This window comes from Lissotriton helveticus, chromosome 4_1, assembly GCF_964261635.1.
Source record: "Lissotriton helveticus chromosome 4_1, aLisHel1.1, whole genome shotgun sequence".
Lineage (NCBI taxonomy): Eukaryota > Metazoa > Chordata > Amphibia > Caudata > Salamandridae > Lissotriton > Lissotriton helveticus.
This window is the reverse complement of record NC_136063.1, coordinates 709,977,997-709,995,121: the sequence shown is the minus strand read 5'-3', so window position 1 is coordinate 709,995,121 and position 17,125 is coordinate 709,977,997. Positions and strand designations below refer to the sequence as shown.

The 17,125-nt window shown below is 39.2% G+C and overlaps 1 protein-coding gene across 18 annotated transcripts in view; it reads left to right on the top strand.

The window, feature by feature from the left end:
* DTNA (dystrobrevin alpha) overlaps nt 1-17,125 on the top strand; it is a 658,854-nt gene that overhangs the window by 419,476 nt on the left and 222,253 nt on the right. For all 18 annotated transcript variants that reach the window (XM_078687336.1, XM_078687334.1, XM_078687333.1 and 15 more), the window contains exon 10: nt 924-1,007. In XM_078687336.1, the coding sequence (XP_078543462.1) occupies nt 924-1,007 (84 nt within the window). The remainder of the gene's footprint in view (nt 1-923; nt 1,008-17,125) is intronic.

The following is a 17,125-nucleotide window of genomic DNA, read 5'->3' as shown; positions in this document are numbered from 1 at the left end:
GTGAGTTTTAGAGTTGTATACAAATTGGCATAAACAATTTAACCTGGTTTCTAAAATAGCGTGCCTCTAACTGTGCTATTAGGTTGATCTGTAAAGTCCTAAAACTTTCAAACGAGGTTCCTGAATTTTACAGTATTTGAGAGCTTGCATTTTATAGCATACTCTTTCTTCACCCTCTAGAATCATTCATTGTGTCCTTTATGGAATAATATTGCTACCAAGCATATCTTTTGTTATAGGCTATTTAGACCTTTTCTTCTAGGAGGTCTGGTGATTCTTTTCCAAGGGTCTGCAAACTAAAAAGATGGCTGAATAAAATCCAGTTAGCTTTCCAAACCACCATAAGTCTGTGAATTTACACCATTTTTTACATAGTTCCTAAGTGGTTGTAAGTTGCTTAATATTAAAATTACTGTAAAAGTAACAAACAGACTGTCATGAAATTTGGGAAAACACACAGAACAAAGGGGTCTCAGTATGCAATTATAATCTGATGTAGTCTGTTTGGTTATTTTTGCACTGTTCTTGTACTGTCTTGTGCTCATGATTGTCAATGCTGAATATTGCCGATCATGTTTAATAAAAATAATTATTTAATAAAAAACTGTTTGTACTGTTATCCCAAAATATGAACATGTCCATAACCGTATACATTTGCCTAAAAAAGGATACTGATATTTGTTGCAATACTGTGAGACTTAAGTGGTGATGCCGGTGCTGAATAGATTGTTTTGGTCACCGCAGGGGCTTAAGACACGTGTGATGCTGTCACCAGACCAGATCTATAATTTGAAATATCTAAAACATAGTTCATGAAACCAGTGAACTCCTAGTAAATTTGCTTGATAGTGTTAAATACTAAAGTTACGAAATATGCAAAGACTGACGTAGTTTAAAGGAATTGGTAATTGTCATTTTTTTAGGCCGCCTAGACCTGTAACCAGCATGAACGATACAATCTTCTCGCACTCTGTTCCCTCCTCAGGAAGTCCTTTCACAAACAAAAGGTGAGTGTTGAGTTAATATAATACATACTATGCGAAAATTTGGTTTCAAAAGTATAAAGAATTCTATTGAATGTACACATTTGTGTTTGTCAACTAGAAACAGGAAGAATGGCCATAAGACAACCTAGGTGTGGTAGACTTGAGAACCCCTGTAGAAGACCCTCACCATTACAGTGCAGTTACATATAAATATTTTTAAAATACTGATCTAGGGAGGGAGGGCGGGATGGGCTTTGTAACCAAATCCTAAAGATTAATTGTGTCATTAAACAGGCTCTATGCCTTTGTATGGAGCTCTGTTGTCCTAGAATATGTTATGGAGGTATCAGTTGAACGCAGGCTCTCTACCATAAAAATAATACCTTCTTACTTTAATTATATTTAATTGTACAGACCAATTGATTCACAAAACTGTAATTTGTGTAAACGCTGATCTTTTAGAGAAGCCTTCTCCTGACCATCTAATCTCCAAGAACAGCATCTCCATTGTGCAAATCAGTTAAGCAATTTTTTTGTGGGATCTGATGACTGTTCACTCAATTGTTTCGATGTCTACCTAGTAATTCTCCACTTTTCAACCTCATGTCACAGAGGAGGAAGAGGGGCAACAAAGGAAGCCAGGCAGATCACACCATGCACCAAAGCTGTCCGTATTTTGTGAGATTAGCTCTTATTACATACAGGCCACAGTGTAATTAGAGAAAGATTACTATAAAATTATAAATATCCAGTCAGCTATCTAGTTGTCTTGGATTTGTTATTGTGTCTGGGCATTTAACCTCAGAACTGACAACAGACACTAAAGTGAACAAACAAATAACTGCACCTGTGGATTCCACTGTCCATGCTCCTGTCCCTGCTTTGTATATATTTCAATATACATCCAGTTTAAAAAAGAAAACTTGTGAAGTTGCTTTTGTTAAGGATGTTTAGATTTATTATTAATTTCATAGTTATTATAATACTGTCTGAATGATCAATAACCCGCTTTATTTCAGCAATTTCATCTTTTCATTCTTTGTATTTCTTAACCACCTTTACACAATCATCCAATGCATTTCTTGCTTCGCTAGCACTTCATCCGGTGAATTCTCAGTAACAATCAAAATTGTAATCAGAACAATGCGCTTAGCATGTGAAATCCTCATGTAAACGTCACTAGTTGTGCAGTAAACTGTGCATCGAAAGACAATAACCAATGCGAAAACAACTGAGTGAATGAGATCATACCACTCCATTTAATCATAGTGTGGATGCATGGTGTCATCTGTCTAGTTAACAAGTAAGAATTAACTGGTTGATCATCCATGGTGCCATATACATTGTAGCTTTCGGGTTAGACATTACCCATTTCTCACCCTCCTCACCACCATTGAACCGGGGTCTCTGAACTAGCAACATTGCGTATCTTGACAGTAGCGATTAAGGAATTGTTAAACAAAGGGTCCCATCACAAAACAATGATGAAGGGATAAAGTCACACCTTAATATAACCAATTTTTTGTGCACATCTGTTTAGTGCTTATAAATGTGTGTCATAGCGGGTTTGTCTTGAATTGAGAACTACCGTCTATGAGGTATATTTTCGGTAATTACAAACGATGACCAGTGGTTCGTGATCATGCAGATGCCCCTTTACCATAATATGCATTCCTAGCTGTGCTCAAGTGTTAAGTTATTACCCAATCTTTACGGACTTTTAGTCCATGTACGTGGTATCAGTAATTGTACACCCAAGCACTAGTACTGAGCCAAGTTACACAACATTAATTGTATCTCAAGCGTATAATGTGCAGAGATTGATGATGATCATGCTCAGAAGTTATTCCACCATACTTATTATCTCAATCACCTGATAACAAGGATGCTGAAGAATCGTCTGAACAAATACCAAGTAGGAGTCTATATGGAGGGTCTGACCTCTGGCCAACTCAATCAATCCCACATCATTTGTTCCATTACCCTGGAAACACGCAAACTACTTCACGGATACACACTTGCATGCCTGGCAATATTACCTCACACACATTTTTTTAATTGATTTCTCCATTCGCATTCGTTTTAAGTGAAAACTGTCACACATTTTGGTTTACATAATTTGTGTATAGATATTCCACTAACACCGATATAATTGTTTTTTAGCGAATAATCTGAATAATTCGCTGAACTGGATGTTATTGTTATTTTTTGTAAGATGGTCTTTAGTAATCTTCAAACATGTTACAGACAAACGCTTATCCACACTGGTATCTATAAGATGTGTGCCTCAATAGAGGTAATGGTAATCAGTTATTCCTAAATGGCAACCTTCCCAAATTACGGGTGTGTACCTAAAATAACCGCATATTTCAGTGACGGGCCGCCCTTTGATGTGGCTGTCATCACTGCTTTTTAAGTTTCTATGCATTCATTCTCTATACTTTGATATACATCTGACACCATGCACAATAATCATGTAAATATATCCACTGATATCACAGAAAAAACCTTATCCACCCTATTGTGTATAAGATGTATGCCTAAAGAGTTGTAAAGGCAATCTGTTGTCTACATGCCTGCTGAGATGACTGATGGTGTTTAAAGTCAACCTTTGATGCTCATGTGATTTGTATAGCCAATGATATTGTTCTTAAATTATGTACAAAAATAAGCATGTTTTATGGCGTATACCGGCCATAGATTGTTGGGCACCATGTGGAAACATGTCCTCCTGCATCCTTTGTCAAGCAGTCAGCCATCATAAAATAGAGTTACTTTTCACTACTTCACGTCACTAGTGATCAACATAGCTCTGTCTGAACAAAATGGAAGAAAGAGTCTAGGTCTCAGTGCGTTAGTACAGCAGAAAAGTTTAAATTGAAAGTAAATGAGGCAATGGAAAATATGGCCAGGCATACAAATTACATGGTCATAAAATACTGGTTGCAAACTGCGACCAGTATTTTGAGTATAGCAGACTGCCATATCTGTGATTGCTTTTAAATAAGCAAACGTTTTGTTTAAATGCAGCCAGATTGTCTTAAAGGAAACAGGGCTGAGTTAAAAAAAGATCTCTTTTTACATTTTGTTGAAGAGAGGCAGTGGTCATTTCTACCACTGCCTAGTCGTCAACAAACTTTTTTTTTTCACTTTCACGAAGGGGACTCATTCCTTTTTGCAAATGCATTACCACCTCCCTTGAGGAGTCAGTAAATTTTCAATGTTTTACAACCAGATTTCAGTTGCAAGTCATTGATACATAAGATATTGATTCTGTATTTAGAAGGGATGCCTACAACATGTCGCGTCCAGATATGAAAATTGCTATCCATTGGATTCCCAGTTTAGGAGTTTGAAAAACTGATTAGTACATTGTTTGTTAAACCATTAAAATGGTTAGTACACCTGCCACTATGTCACATGCAAGTCCATCCCACGTATCGGGTATATCAGAGGCATTATAATTTCTAAATCGTGCAGCCAATTGCCTCTGATATTAACATAAGTGGGACAGCATGCCACAGTGCACCTATAAACCTATTGCAAAGTGGAATGTACAGCAAAGCCAGTATATTTGTCTGCCACTGCAAAGTGGAATGTACAATAAGGCAACACCTTTGATAGCCAGTGCAGGCCAGTACTGTTGACCACTATAGCATCTCTGACTTGCACACTCCTTAAAGAATGCCCATTGGGTATTGCACCTAATCCCTCCAGCAGGACCCAATGATGAAGCATGCCACTTCAATTGGTGATTATCCCCTACACTCCCCTTTTTCTATCTGAGTCTGTTCAAACAGACTCAAAGGTGAACACCAAATCATAACATCATACCTTCGTTGTGTAATTTAACTTTTGAGAGGGCTATGATGGACCGACCAACCTCTCTCTCTCCCCTACAGCTTTTTTACGGGAGCCTCATAAAATGACCACTCATTACGAAGGAATGTGTCACATTTTCGGTTGTAACGCTCCAACTCACCAGAACCCCAGTATCTGCCACACACCCAGTTACCAGAGATGGTTTGTTCAGAACCTGCAGAAGGCATTGAACCTCAGAATGACCATACAGACCTTCGTTTAACCCCCTAGGAGTATCAATAGGCTTCAGCGACTGATCAAAAATATGTGCCAAGAAGACAAGTGGTTTAAAAAAAGCTTCTCAATTGAATTATTCTCACTCCACTCTTTCTCGTCTTCCTTCGTAATCACATCCCGTCTTCCTTCAAAAATCACTTCCTTAGGATGAGGTGCGTTGTGGGGAACAAGACCGTTTTTGCTAGGCACCGTAAGTTTGTCTAAGCTTGTGGAAATAATAAATGTCAAGTCAGACATCTGGTTGTGCTGCTGGTTCAGCGCAGAAATGGCAAACAGCACCCCAGGATATGCTGCTAGGAAACTACTTAACATTCAGACTACTTCAAAATAGTATGAATTATTGGAGTTTAGTGGTATTAGTCACTTTATAAAGTACTTTGGTGTGTTGAATGTAGTTATTAACTGGTACTATCAGTTTCTGAACTGGTTAGATTTAAACTATTGTCAATGCTGTTTTTGTCAACTTCTGGTGAACATGTTACGTTTTTTGTGAATCAGGATGTACACCACTCAGTGGCTTGACCAATGCCATTTTAATCAGTTAATTTTATTTAAACATGGGAAAAGATATTTCATTCATTAAGTCATCCCAACTGTCCCTTTTCCTGCATGGGAAATCACGTGTCTGGTGTTATTGTTTATGGTAAAAGGCAGAGAAACATAGTTGGAGCTACACTTGCATGGAAGGAACCATCAAAGATCTGTTTGCCGTCACTTAGGCTTTTTAGCTATTATTTAACCTCTAGAAAGTCATGCTCCCTGGTGTGTAAACAGTATATTTGTTGGAAGGGTCGTTATGTTTTCAAACCCCTTCAGAACATTTTTGTGTCAAGCTTACTAGTGCCCCTCAGCTTAAGGCACCCTCCAAATGGACCAGGAGCATTGCACATCCTTGCTCTGTAAGATGACCATTATCAATTTCAAACAGAACTTTAATGTCTTCAAATAAATATTAATGATCTGTTTAAACAAGCACACAACACAGTTCTGTAAGTCTTTTTTAAGATTTTGCAAACATTCATATCTACTAGTTTTCTCTGACCCCCATCATGTTGAATGCTGTGCAATGAAAGGGAATGAAATGTGCTGTGTAGGAAACCTTAGGATGCAAGCTGCTGAGATCCAACCCCACTTGCCACTGACTTCCTTTTGATGATCAAGTAAAATGAAAGTTGCCCTAATGGATTATTGAATTCTACTGATGTTTAGCCCAGGATTCTTTCAGAACCAATTTCCTCTTTGAGTTACACTGCCCGGGACAGTGGACAGTGGTCATCTGAGTCAAGAGAAGACTCCCTGTATCGAGGGTGCTTTTGTGTACCAGTGTTTGATCCCCTGGATCATAACCTCTGAACTGGAGGTGAGGGATATATGCCTTGCTTTTTGTCTTGCTTAAGAATCGTTTTTCATGGTTAATATCCATAACACTCTGTTTTAATTTATTATTTTAATACAACAAACATAGCTTTAGAAGGGTATTGTTTTAACTAGTGATTGTGAGACTACATGTAACTCAGTCTATTTTGCTGATAACCAGAAGTGTTCTAAATTGCACACATTTTCATAAGCAATTCATGTGGAAGAATTCTCAAACTCCTCTTAGAGTTGGCTCTTAAATCTAATTATTTCGGCCAAGGAGCTACTCAAGAGGACAAGTCTATCTCCACTCATGTCGTCCAACCATTCAAAGTGTCTGCAACCTCTCCTACCATTGGGAGAAGGAGAAGATGGCCGCCGAATGAGAGCTCTGTGAAAGAGCTCCTGGGGTAGGGATCACCGTAACCGGTTTAAATCCCAGAAATACCCTGAAGAAGAAGAAGAAGACGAACAAAACTCCGTTGCAAAACATACGGGAAGAAGCTCTGAACTGCAAAGCGACTATAACAGCGGAGCAAGCAGTGTGGCGAGCGCTCTAGAACTGCAACCCAGAAGACCAGTCAGCAAATGGCGGACTGACCTGAAGGACTGAGAGCCACCGGAGAAGAACTGCCCATCTGTGGAAGCTGCCGATGAAAGAAGACGACCCCCGGGTAGGCGCTGAGGCAGGGATCTACTACGAGGACCATATCTTGCAGGGAAGTACAGCGTGCAGCAAGCTAACACCAGCCGGAGCCGGGCCGGACAGTGCATGCGGAGGCGAGCGTCCTAACGGAGCCAACGGCGGGGACGTCGGGAACTGCATGCAGAAGACAGGAGCTGGTCTGCAGTCCAAAGCGGAGGCCCGCGGAGGTCCGGTGAGCGAGGCGGGACCTATCCTATTTGCTTTTTGGTACAAGCAGGAAGAGGGAGTCAGGCGGGAGTCTACACTGTGCCCTGCCTGACCTTAAAATGGCGCCCAAAATCGGACGCGAACTTTAATAACCGATCTAAGTACTCGAGTACTCCAGCTGAACAGACTACTAATAATTAAAATAAGAGCACCCCGTGAACAGGGGAAACTAGCACCTCTATGAAATATCCGACAAGGAACAAAAACAGTCGACCAGGGAAGAAGGACTAACCTGTAGTAGTAGAAAGAAAGAAAGTCTTCTCCCATAAGAACCAGCCCGACCAGGGAAGAAGGACAAAACTGTAGTAGTAGAAAGAAAGAAAGTCTTCTCCCACAAGAACCAGCCCGACAGCAGCCATCTTACAATATCTGGGTACTATACCTCACAACCCTAAGAATACAACTGAGAAGATAACGAGTGAGATAAGAGTTCTCTAAATGTGTCCAGCTGGAATTGAAACTGACAAAAAGGATACCAGGAGTAAACTGAGTGGAAGTTTTCACATAGCAAACTGTTATATAAAACAAGACTAGATTCAGAAAGTAAGCACAGAAGGGGAATAAAACATCAGCAGCAGCATTCATACCCTGAAACAACCGAAAAAAGAGTCACGTGAAGACCTGCTACATTTATACCCTGAAGCAAGCTGACGAAAGAGTCACACCAAGAAGTGCTACACAGAGCTAGGATGAGCGGGCGATACCAAGAGACGGTAGGCGTGAAAGCTCAGACTATAAAATACCCACCTAATCTATCTAAGAATGCAGCTAAAAAGTTTAAACACGACACCTTGAGAAAAAACCAAGATATACTATTTACGGACCTATACTTCAATATAACTAATGGCGCTTCAATGAATGATCTCATATTCTACACGAATAAAACAACAAAATGGCGCAACACCTTCTCAAGGACGCTTGCCATAAAAACATCTACAAACATCCCTCATGGCATAAAAATGACGACTTCACCATCATACAGATGCAGAGCAGAACTAAGTATCACCATCTACAAATCTGGTATAGTGTTGATACAAGCAGCAAACAGAGAACTGGAGAAATTCGCCAAGATATTCCAAATAATGAAAGACTCAGTTGAAGACCCAAGACACCAACTACACCAGATTCCACCAGGAGACTCTCTGGTCACTAATGATAACAACAGTGGAGCCTTTAGATACAGGGGACACCACGCTCAAAGCTTGATACGAGAAGATAGACCTGAGATAGCAAGATCCAAGCCTGAGAACACGACAGAAAGAACGGAGAGATTTATCAATCAGATTAACAATGAACAGAACAGACCCCAAAGAGAAGAGCCGTCCTCACTCAGGAACGAAGAAGCCTCCTTGGCAGAGCATACATCTAGCTCGAGAATAATGCCCCACGACGACCAAGAAGTGGACGAGGGAGAAGATACCAGCCCCCCTACACCTCCCTTGAGTATAACACCAACACCATGTAGACCGTCACCCACAAACGCACTCATGACAACACACAATGGAGCGACCAATGACGACACCCCCAATAGTAACGGAGGGAACAATCAAACAGGGGCTACAAATGAAAGGGATACGGAAAAAAGAACAGATCCAATAAAGAGACGAACAAAATACAAACTCCGGATCAATAGATTTGCCTACCCTAAGAAATCACACCAGAACAGGAAAGATATTAATATGCTCCAGAAAATTATAAACAAGATGGCACAAATCTCCATAAATACCTCACAGGCAATGGAAAAAATTGAGGAGACGTTGACGAACATTCACTCCAAGATCACGCACATCCAAAACGTGATACACCGCTCACAAAGAAAGAGTAACGAAACGATCGGGCAGTTGAAACACAATGACAACAGACCGAATAGGGCAAAACCTCTATCTAATGAGGAAACTCTGGCCTTAACACGATCGTATGAAATACCGGAACACGAGAGAGAGGAAAGAATCAAAACAGTACCACTCGACTCAAACAGAACTATGAGAAAGAATGATAGATCAGCTAACCCTCATAATCTACAACAGGTACTATTAACAGCCACAGAGAATAAGGACGGAAACCTCAGCAACAAAGAAAAACCGCTGACATGTCTACTACTCAACTGTCGGTCGGCAACGAAGCATGCATCGGATATAGCTGACCTCATCATCAACAAGGACATTGATTTAGCAGTCCTTACTGAAACATGGCTTACGGAATCCTCATCCCCTATCATGGATCTCCTAGTACCACCCCAATTCAACATTTTGAGACTCGATAGACCCATAAAGGTAGGAGGAGGCATAGCCTGTATTCACAGATCCGATATTGAGGTCAAACAAATCCAAGCCGACCCCCTAGAATCGAGCGAATACCTAGGTCTTAGTCTCAGAACAGCTACCAAACAAAGATTCAACCTCCATTCTTTTTACCATCCTCCAGGAGACAGTGAAAAGTTTACAGAGGAGCTAATGGAGATCATAACGACCAACTCGAATGACGGCGTCAATAATATATTTCTCGGCGACTTCAACTTACATTGGGAAGACCACAACGACAAACTGGTCAATTCGCTGAAAGATTTCCTTGCTGAACTGAACCTTATTCAACTATGCACACAACCCACTCATTCGAAAGGAGCGACGTTAGACTGGATTATCGCGCGAAACAAAGACACAGCAATCCTCTCTATAACACCATGCGACTGGTCGGACCATCATGCCATAACATTCACGATACCTATAATGGAAAAAGGCACAACCAGACAACCCCTCAAGACCAAAAAATGGGTCAGAGACACAAGAGACGCAAACTTAGAGCTACTAGTGGAAAGCTGTGAAAGAGACCTAAAACCTCATAATAATCGGCAGAACGTAAACGAACTGACCGAACATTATATAACAACGGTCGAAACTATTGTCAACAACGCCATGCCTCTAAAACTGAAAAATATTTCGGAGAAGACAAAAAATCCATGGTTTAACGAATCGCTAAATGAAGAAAGGCGTAAATTGAGAATGGCCGAAAGAAAATGGAGACAACACCCTTCATCCCCAGAGCTGAAAGCACTCAGAAAAATTAGAGGCCAATACAACAAAATGATCATGAAATCAAAACAGGAATTCATACGGTCTGAACTGGATAGTGCCAAAAACAGACCACGAAAACTCTTTGAAATCCTTAAGCAACAATCAAATAAATTAGCCAAAACTGCCCATGAGAATTCAAAATCAACCCTAAATTGTGAAGAATTCTCTACATTTTTCACAGAGAAGGCGAAATCACTAGAAGCGGAGCTCAAAGACGCCGTGACAAACACTCCCACTGAACAAATGCCTACCGCCGTTACAAGGGAGAGTACCATAACAAAAAATGAGGCAAGTTGGGAGACGTTCGAACTATATGACCAGCACAGTATCGCCAAAACGCTCACCAAAATAAAACCAAACAATCACTATCAAGACCCCCTGCCTGCAAAATGTGTAAAAGAAATCAATCACGTTTTGATACCAATATGGACCGAAATCGTGAATGCCTCACTATCACAAGGGATCCTCCCGGACTGCCTAAAAACTGGTCAAGTGGCCCCCATAATCAAAAAACCCACAGCTGATAAATCTGACCCAAACAACTTTCGCCCTGTGACTAACATCCCGCTTCTGGCCAAACTAATAGAAAAATGCGTTCAGAACCAACTAAGCCAACACATCACCAAGTTCTCATTGCTTGATGAATGTCAATCAGGATTCAGAGCAGGGCACGGTACTGAAACAGCAATCCTCCACATTGTGGACGATGCGCTACAGGCACTTGACCAAAACAAAGCATGCCTACTGATTCTCCTCGATCTGTCGTCGGCCTTCGACACCGTAAATCACGAAGCATTATTGTCTAGGTTACGGGACAGGATGGGTCTGTCAGGAACTGTGCTGAAATGGTTCATCTCTTTTCTACAGAACAGATCACAACGATTCCTGGTCAACCAGTCACTTTCACCTCCATGCCCTATCTCAATCGGAGTCCCTCAAGGATCAACGTTATCCCCAGATCTGTTTAACCTTTACGTTGAGCCGCTTACAGAAATTCTCCAAAAAACACAGATATCGTATCACATGTATGCAGATGACACGCAAATATACCTAAAGATCTCTTCCCTAAAAGACTTGGAACGAATGAACAAGGCTTTAAAAATGGCTCTGCAATGGCTAACTGCTAACCAACTGAAGCTTAACGCCAACAAAACGGAGTTCCTACTAATCTCACCAGCAAGGAACCGGACGGAAATAAAGGAATGGATGAAAGTGTTGACTGCACTGAACTGCACCCCAAAATTAATCAAGTCAGCGAAATCCCTAGGAATCACTCTGGACGAGAATTTAGACATGAAAGCCCACATCAACTCAATGGCCAAAAATGCTCGATTCCACCTGAACTACTTAAGAAAACTGAAACCATTCATCTCAGAGGCGGATCTCAAACTGGCTATCCAATCCTTAGTTATCTCTAGGATTGAATATGGCTGCTCCACCTTAGCGGGCTTACCAAAAATGTCCACTGCACCATTGAAAGCATGCCTAAACGCTGCGGCAAGAATTATCACCGGAACCAGGAAATACGACCATATATCACCACACCTGAAAACTCTACGTTGGCTTCCCTATGAAGCAAGAATCCAAATGAAGATAGCTTGTATCACCCACAAAGCGTTACACCACAACACCCCAGGATACCTAGCGAAGAAAATCCAGCTATCAGGTGGGAATCGACCAGCGAGGAGTACTGAAGAATTTCTACTTCGTCCAGCCTTTTTCCGCAAGAAAAAACTTATGACAGAGCGTTCTCAGGAGCTGCCCCCAGAATATGGAACTCAATTCCTCCTAGCATCAGGAAGATCCAAAATGTGGCATCATTTAAGCGAGAAGTAAAGAGCTTTTTGATGAAGAAATACACTACCTAGAATAGATCAGTCTCGCACTGCATTGACCTAAATTCCATACTTGTTTACACATTCTATCCTTGATAGATATATTTTCCCCCTGACTTTATTTATTATCTACATCTTATCATCTACCTCATATTTGATGCTATCACAACCGTTTGATTTATATGTCTACCTAGAAAGATTAGTCACGAAATGTCAACGACCCAAATAGTCATACTTGCTTACTCATTTCTGATGATAGAAGCATATCCACTATTGAATAGATTTATCACCTACCTCATATCATCTACCTCATATTTGTTTGCCTTATAACTGTGTGATATATATGTCTCTCTCATACGCCTACATATGTTATTCGTTCCTATACCCATATAACTGTTGGATATATATGTCTTTCGCATTTACCTTTATGTTAAGCGCTCTGATACCCACGGGTCTTGTTCGCGCTATACAAAACTTTCCAATAAATAAATAAATAAATAAATTGATCATGAAAAATTCCCAGATGGCCCAGTACAGTTACTTTTTAGATTTTTATTTTTCGAGCAAGGCCAGAAAATGTGAATTTCAGTATCATACAAATGACAGATTTGCTAACATATTATAATAAACATTATAGTCATCTTTGGGTGCATTGCATCAGACAGGCACTTAAGGAGCGTAAAAAAAAACATTGGCATACACAGGGAAAAGTGACCGAGACAGTTATTTGCGTGGCACAAAAAAGATGTTGCCTGAATATACCTGCTGTGGGGAGGCCTAGTTACCTTGAGGCAAGTTAGCTCCATACAAAATGTTTTCCCTAGTTACTTAATGGCTTAGGTCTTATCAATGTACATTGAGCTTATGCAATCTAGGTCAGTATGCAATTTATTGGTTTGTGTAATCATTTATGTTCCTCTTAATCCTACTAATTTTAAAGACAAGCTAACAGAACTTTACAGAGATAAATTCAGCATTGGGACTCTTCACCATACAGCAATGTCTTTCATGTCAGGGTATTTCCTAAACTTCTGCTAAACCACCTAGACAGTGCACTTGCAGAAAAGATTTGCACATTCAAAATACCTGAGATAATAGTATCATCTTGGCGCACTCATTAAAAGCAAAGCAAATAATTTTGTTGTTAGTACAACCTAATTTAGTAAAGCTAAATGGTCACTTTCTTAAAGATAGCCCTGCTCATCCAACTTTTATACACGGGCACCAAAAGAGCAGATTGATTTTATTTTCTTATCTTCAGAACATCTTAACATCATTAAATCTTTCGGGGTGTTTGCTTTTGCGATATGTGGTGACCTGGCTCTTGAAAACTCCCCAAATATTGTTGGTGCCATTTTGTTGTTCCAATTTTAAAATGTACATCCTCATACTTCCACATGAGGAGTCCAAATTGCAGACAATAATCTCTGTGAATTTAAGATTAGTTTCCAGTCCACCAGTATCCTTTACATGGGGGCTTATGATCTAACTTGGTATGAATGTATGATCATTAATGTCTCTCACATCTTGAAAACCAAAACAGTCACCATTAATGTTGTCGTCCCAAGAGGAAAATATACAACTAATAGGTTGGTTTAATTCAGAATGTCAGACATTTAGGAAAAAACTTAATTTGGCTTGTTGTAAAATCCCTAATGATAAGAATTCTCAAATAGTAGAAAATGGAAAACCTTGAAAAGGTGCTACTGTTGTCTTATTTTACATAAGAGATTTGAAAATTATAATTCATGCTGCTTCCAAATGTTTTCACCCATTAATATAATAAATAGTAAAAAATGTTGGTCTTCAGTAAACAAGGCAATCATTTTTCCACCAACAAGCCTTGAAATCTGAATTCCCCATGAATACAGGTGTATTCCCATTACTGGTCTATACAACAAGGACTAAGGATCGTATCCCATGAAAGAAGATGGGATTTATAACCCTTGCCTTGTTCTATAACTACTGCAGGAAACTGGCCTTTTGCCTGAAATGATTGAGAATTTAAAACTAACTCACACTTGAGGACCAAATACCTTCCTGCAATTTTATTCAAAACTCATTCTTTTGATGGGCTTTATACTCAGTATCTTCTCTCAGTGGGTAACAATTCACGGCTCCATTCCATGTTCCTGGAATAGAGTAATTCTAACATCTATTTTAAAGGAGGATGACCAAACTGACCCAGCAAATTATAGGTTAAATTTGCTGGATACCATATTTAAGATTTTTCTGAGAACAGTACTACAGTGTCCTGAAAATGGGGTTTCCAGTGAGATCCTAATCCCTAGGGAACAGGAAGGGTTTAGACATTACTATTTGACAATTGAACATTGTTTTATTCATTGGGATTTATCAAGAAGAGTAAAAGATGCAGTTGAAAAGCCTTGATGCTGCTTTGTCAATCTTTGTGCACCTTTTGGCCTATGGATCAAAATTTGCTGTGGTTCATACTTCAAGACTATAAGATTCATGAAGGTCTTTTATACATTATACATCTGTTTCATTCACAGAATTGAGTCCAAGTCAATCTTAATAACAGTAATACCCTCTCTTCTAAGATTCTGGTTGAAAACGGTTTGAGCAGGGTTGTATCTTGGCCCCCTTTCCTTTTAGTTTATTTTTGGACGACTTTCCAAAATAATATTGCAGTGACCCATCCTTTTCCACCCAAAATCAGTAATGAGATTATCCCGTGGTTACTGTATGCTGTTAACCTGATTTTATTAGACTACTCACTGGTTGCCTTCAAAGGAAAATCAGTGCCCCAAACGATTAATGCTTCATCAACAAACTATTACAATATCAAAGACTAAAAGAGAATTAAGTAATTCCAATTGTTCCGTAAAAAAAACTCAAAAATAGGTAAGAATTTATTGAAGTTATAAATACTTTGGCTTGTAGTTTGCTGATACCCTTAGTTGAGACATATATTTAATAGTTTTAACCCCTTCGACGCTCATGACGAGCTGGGCTCGTCATGCAGTAGCCTCCTGCTACGCTCATGACGAGCCCAGCTCGTCATGAATGTGCGAGGATCGCGAAATCCCAGCACAGCAGGGGAATTCCCATAGCATCCAAGAGGTTAAAATATTCTGTTTTAGCTATAATAGATGTTCTTAAGAGATTTGATTATAAATATGGTGTTAACTCATTTGTCCCTTTAATAAAACAAGCTTAGTGAAGTTATTACCCCAAGCCCTTTATGGCACTGAATTATTATCATTAGATCCCACGGTTGTGTGGGACTGTGTTGAAAACATTTGTTTAAAAAACAGTCTTCAGTTCCTATGAACTGAAAACATAGCTTAGAAGTTCAGTTCTCATTTCCCTCTTAGAAATTGCTCGCTAAAACCCAATCCCTGGATTTTTAAAATTATTTAAACTGCTCTACATTCAAAGTTAAGGCTTTGGTTGTCACCTGGTAAGCTAGAATTGCAGTTTGGTGTTGGTGGCATTTTGTCTTACTTGTCAGAAATTCCCACTAAAACTTTAAGAAGTCAAATTATGAGAAGTAGGATTCTGACTAATCCATCTTGGCAAAACAAAGGTGTTATGGTGCAGATTCAGAAGTATGGTGGTCACTGTTTCTACTACCTGAATGTTACATATAGTGCACTCTCTGGACTGAAATCATTGTTAATGAAAGGGAAACAAATCTAAATCCTATATTCTTAAAATATGGATGTCGCACCAGACAGGAAGCTTTCTACATTCTATTTTCTTTTACATTTTTTGGCATTGGAGCCGCCCTTGATTGTTACTTGCCCAAAGTAGAACATTTTTTGTGATCTACGGTTTTTCTAATTTTTTTCATGTTTTAATTTTAGATTGTAGTTTCTTGCGATAGTGCACTTATTAAGTTAAGTGATCTCATGAGTTTTAAATTTAGTTTATAACATTTATTGTTAAATTGGTTGGTGACTGTTCTATTAGTATTATTAGATTGCTTTAACTGTTGGCAGTGTAATGAACTCATTGTTGACTATTGTCAATGTAAAGGACTTTATACCTTGTTGTAGATAAGATTGCATTCTGTTATATGATGCTTTCTTTTTAATATTATGTGCTGTTTACTCTAAAACATTATACGAGAATATTTCTTTGAAATTCAATACAAGTATCTAGTAACAGTCAAAATATGCTACACACATACATTCAAATTGCTCCTTTAAGCTTCTGAAGATGTAGACCTCAATTTACAAATACAAAACTGTTTAGACTGTTTATAGAAATGCCGATGTCAAGGTCTTGTTGCCTTGAAGGAGACAAAGCATGTTGGTCTGGCTTTGGTCCAGAGGTTAAAATAATATAAGCATTCAGATCTCAGTGTTTGCTGCACTAATTGAATCGCTTAGGTACAAATTTTGATGCAAAAAACGTTGATGTGATCCTCAGCAGCATTTATTTTCTCACTGAAAATTCAGAGATGCTCCTATCTACTAGGGCCTCAAATAAGGCTCTTGCTCCAAAATTCTTCTATTCAGGAGCTTCAGTTGTAAAATCTTGAATACTCACAAATGTTGAGCTAACATCTGTTTACAGATCTTGTATCCTCTTAAATATGACACCTGTAATGATTTCAAAATCTCAAACTAGCATCAGGTTCAATATCGTGAATGCTCTAAAATCGTGTTTTCATTATGAGGTTTGAAACTTCAAACACTAAATCCTCAAATGCTCTGAAATCTTAAGTACAAATAATATTTTATATTTAAAACTGTACTAACATTTTGAATGCTCTAAAATTACACTTAAGCACTAGGGTTGAAGTCTCAATTTACACCCTAAAAACCTTAGCTCTCATCAGCAGCAAGTTCAAAATCTGGAATGCTCTAAAACCTAAAAATGGCATCAATACACTAG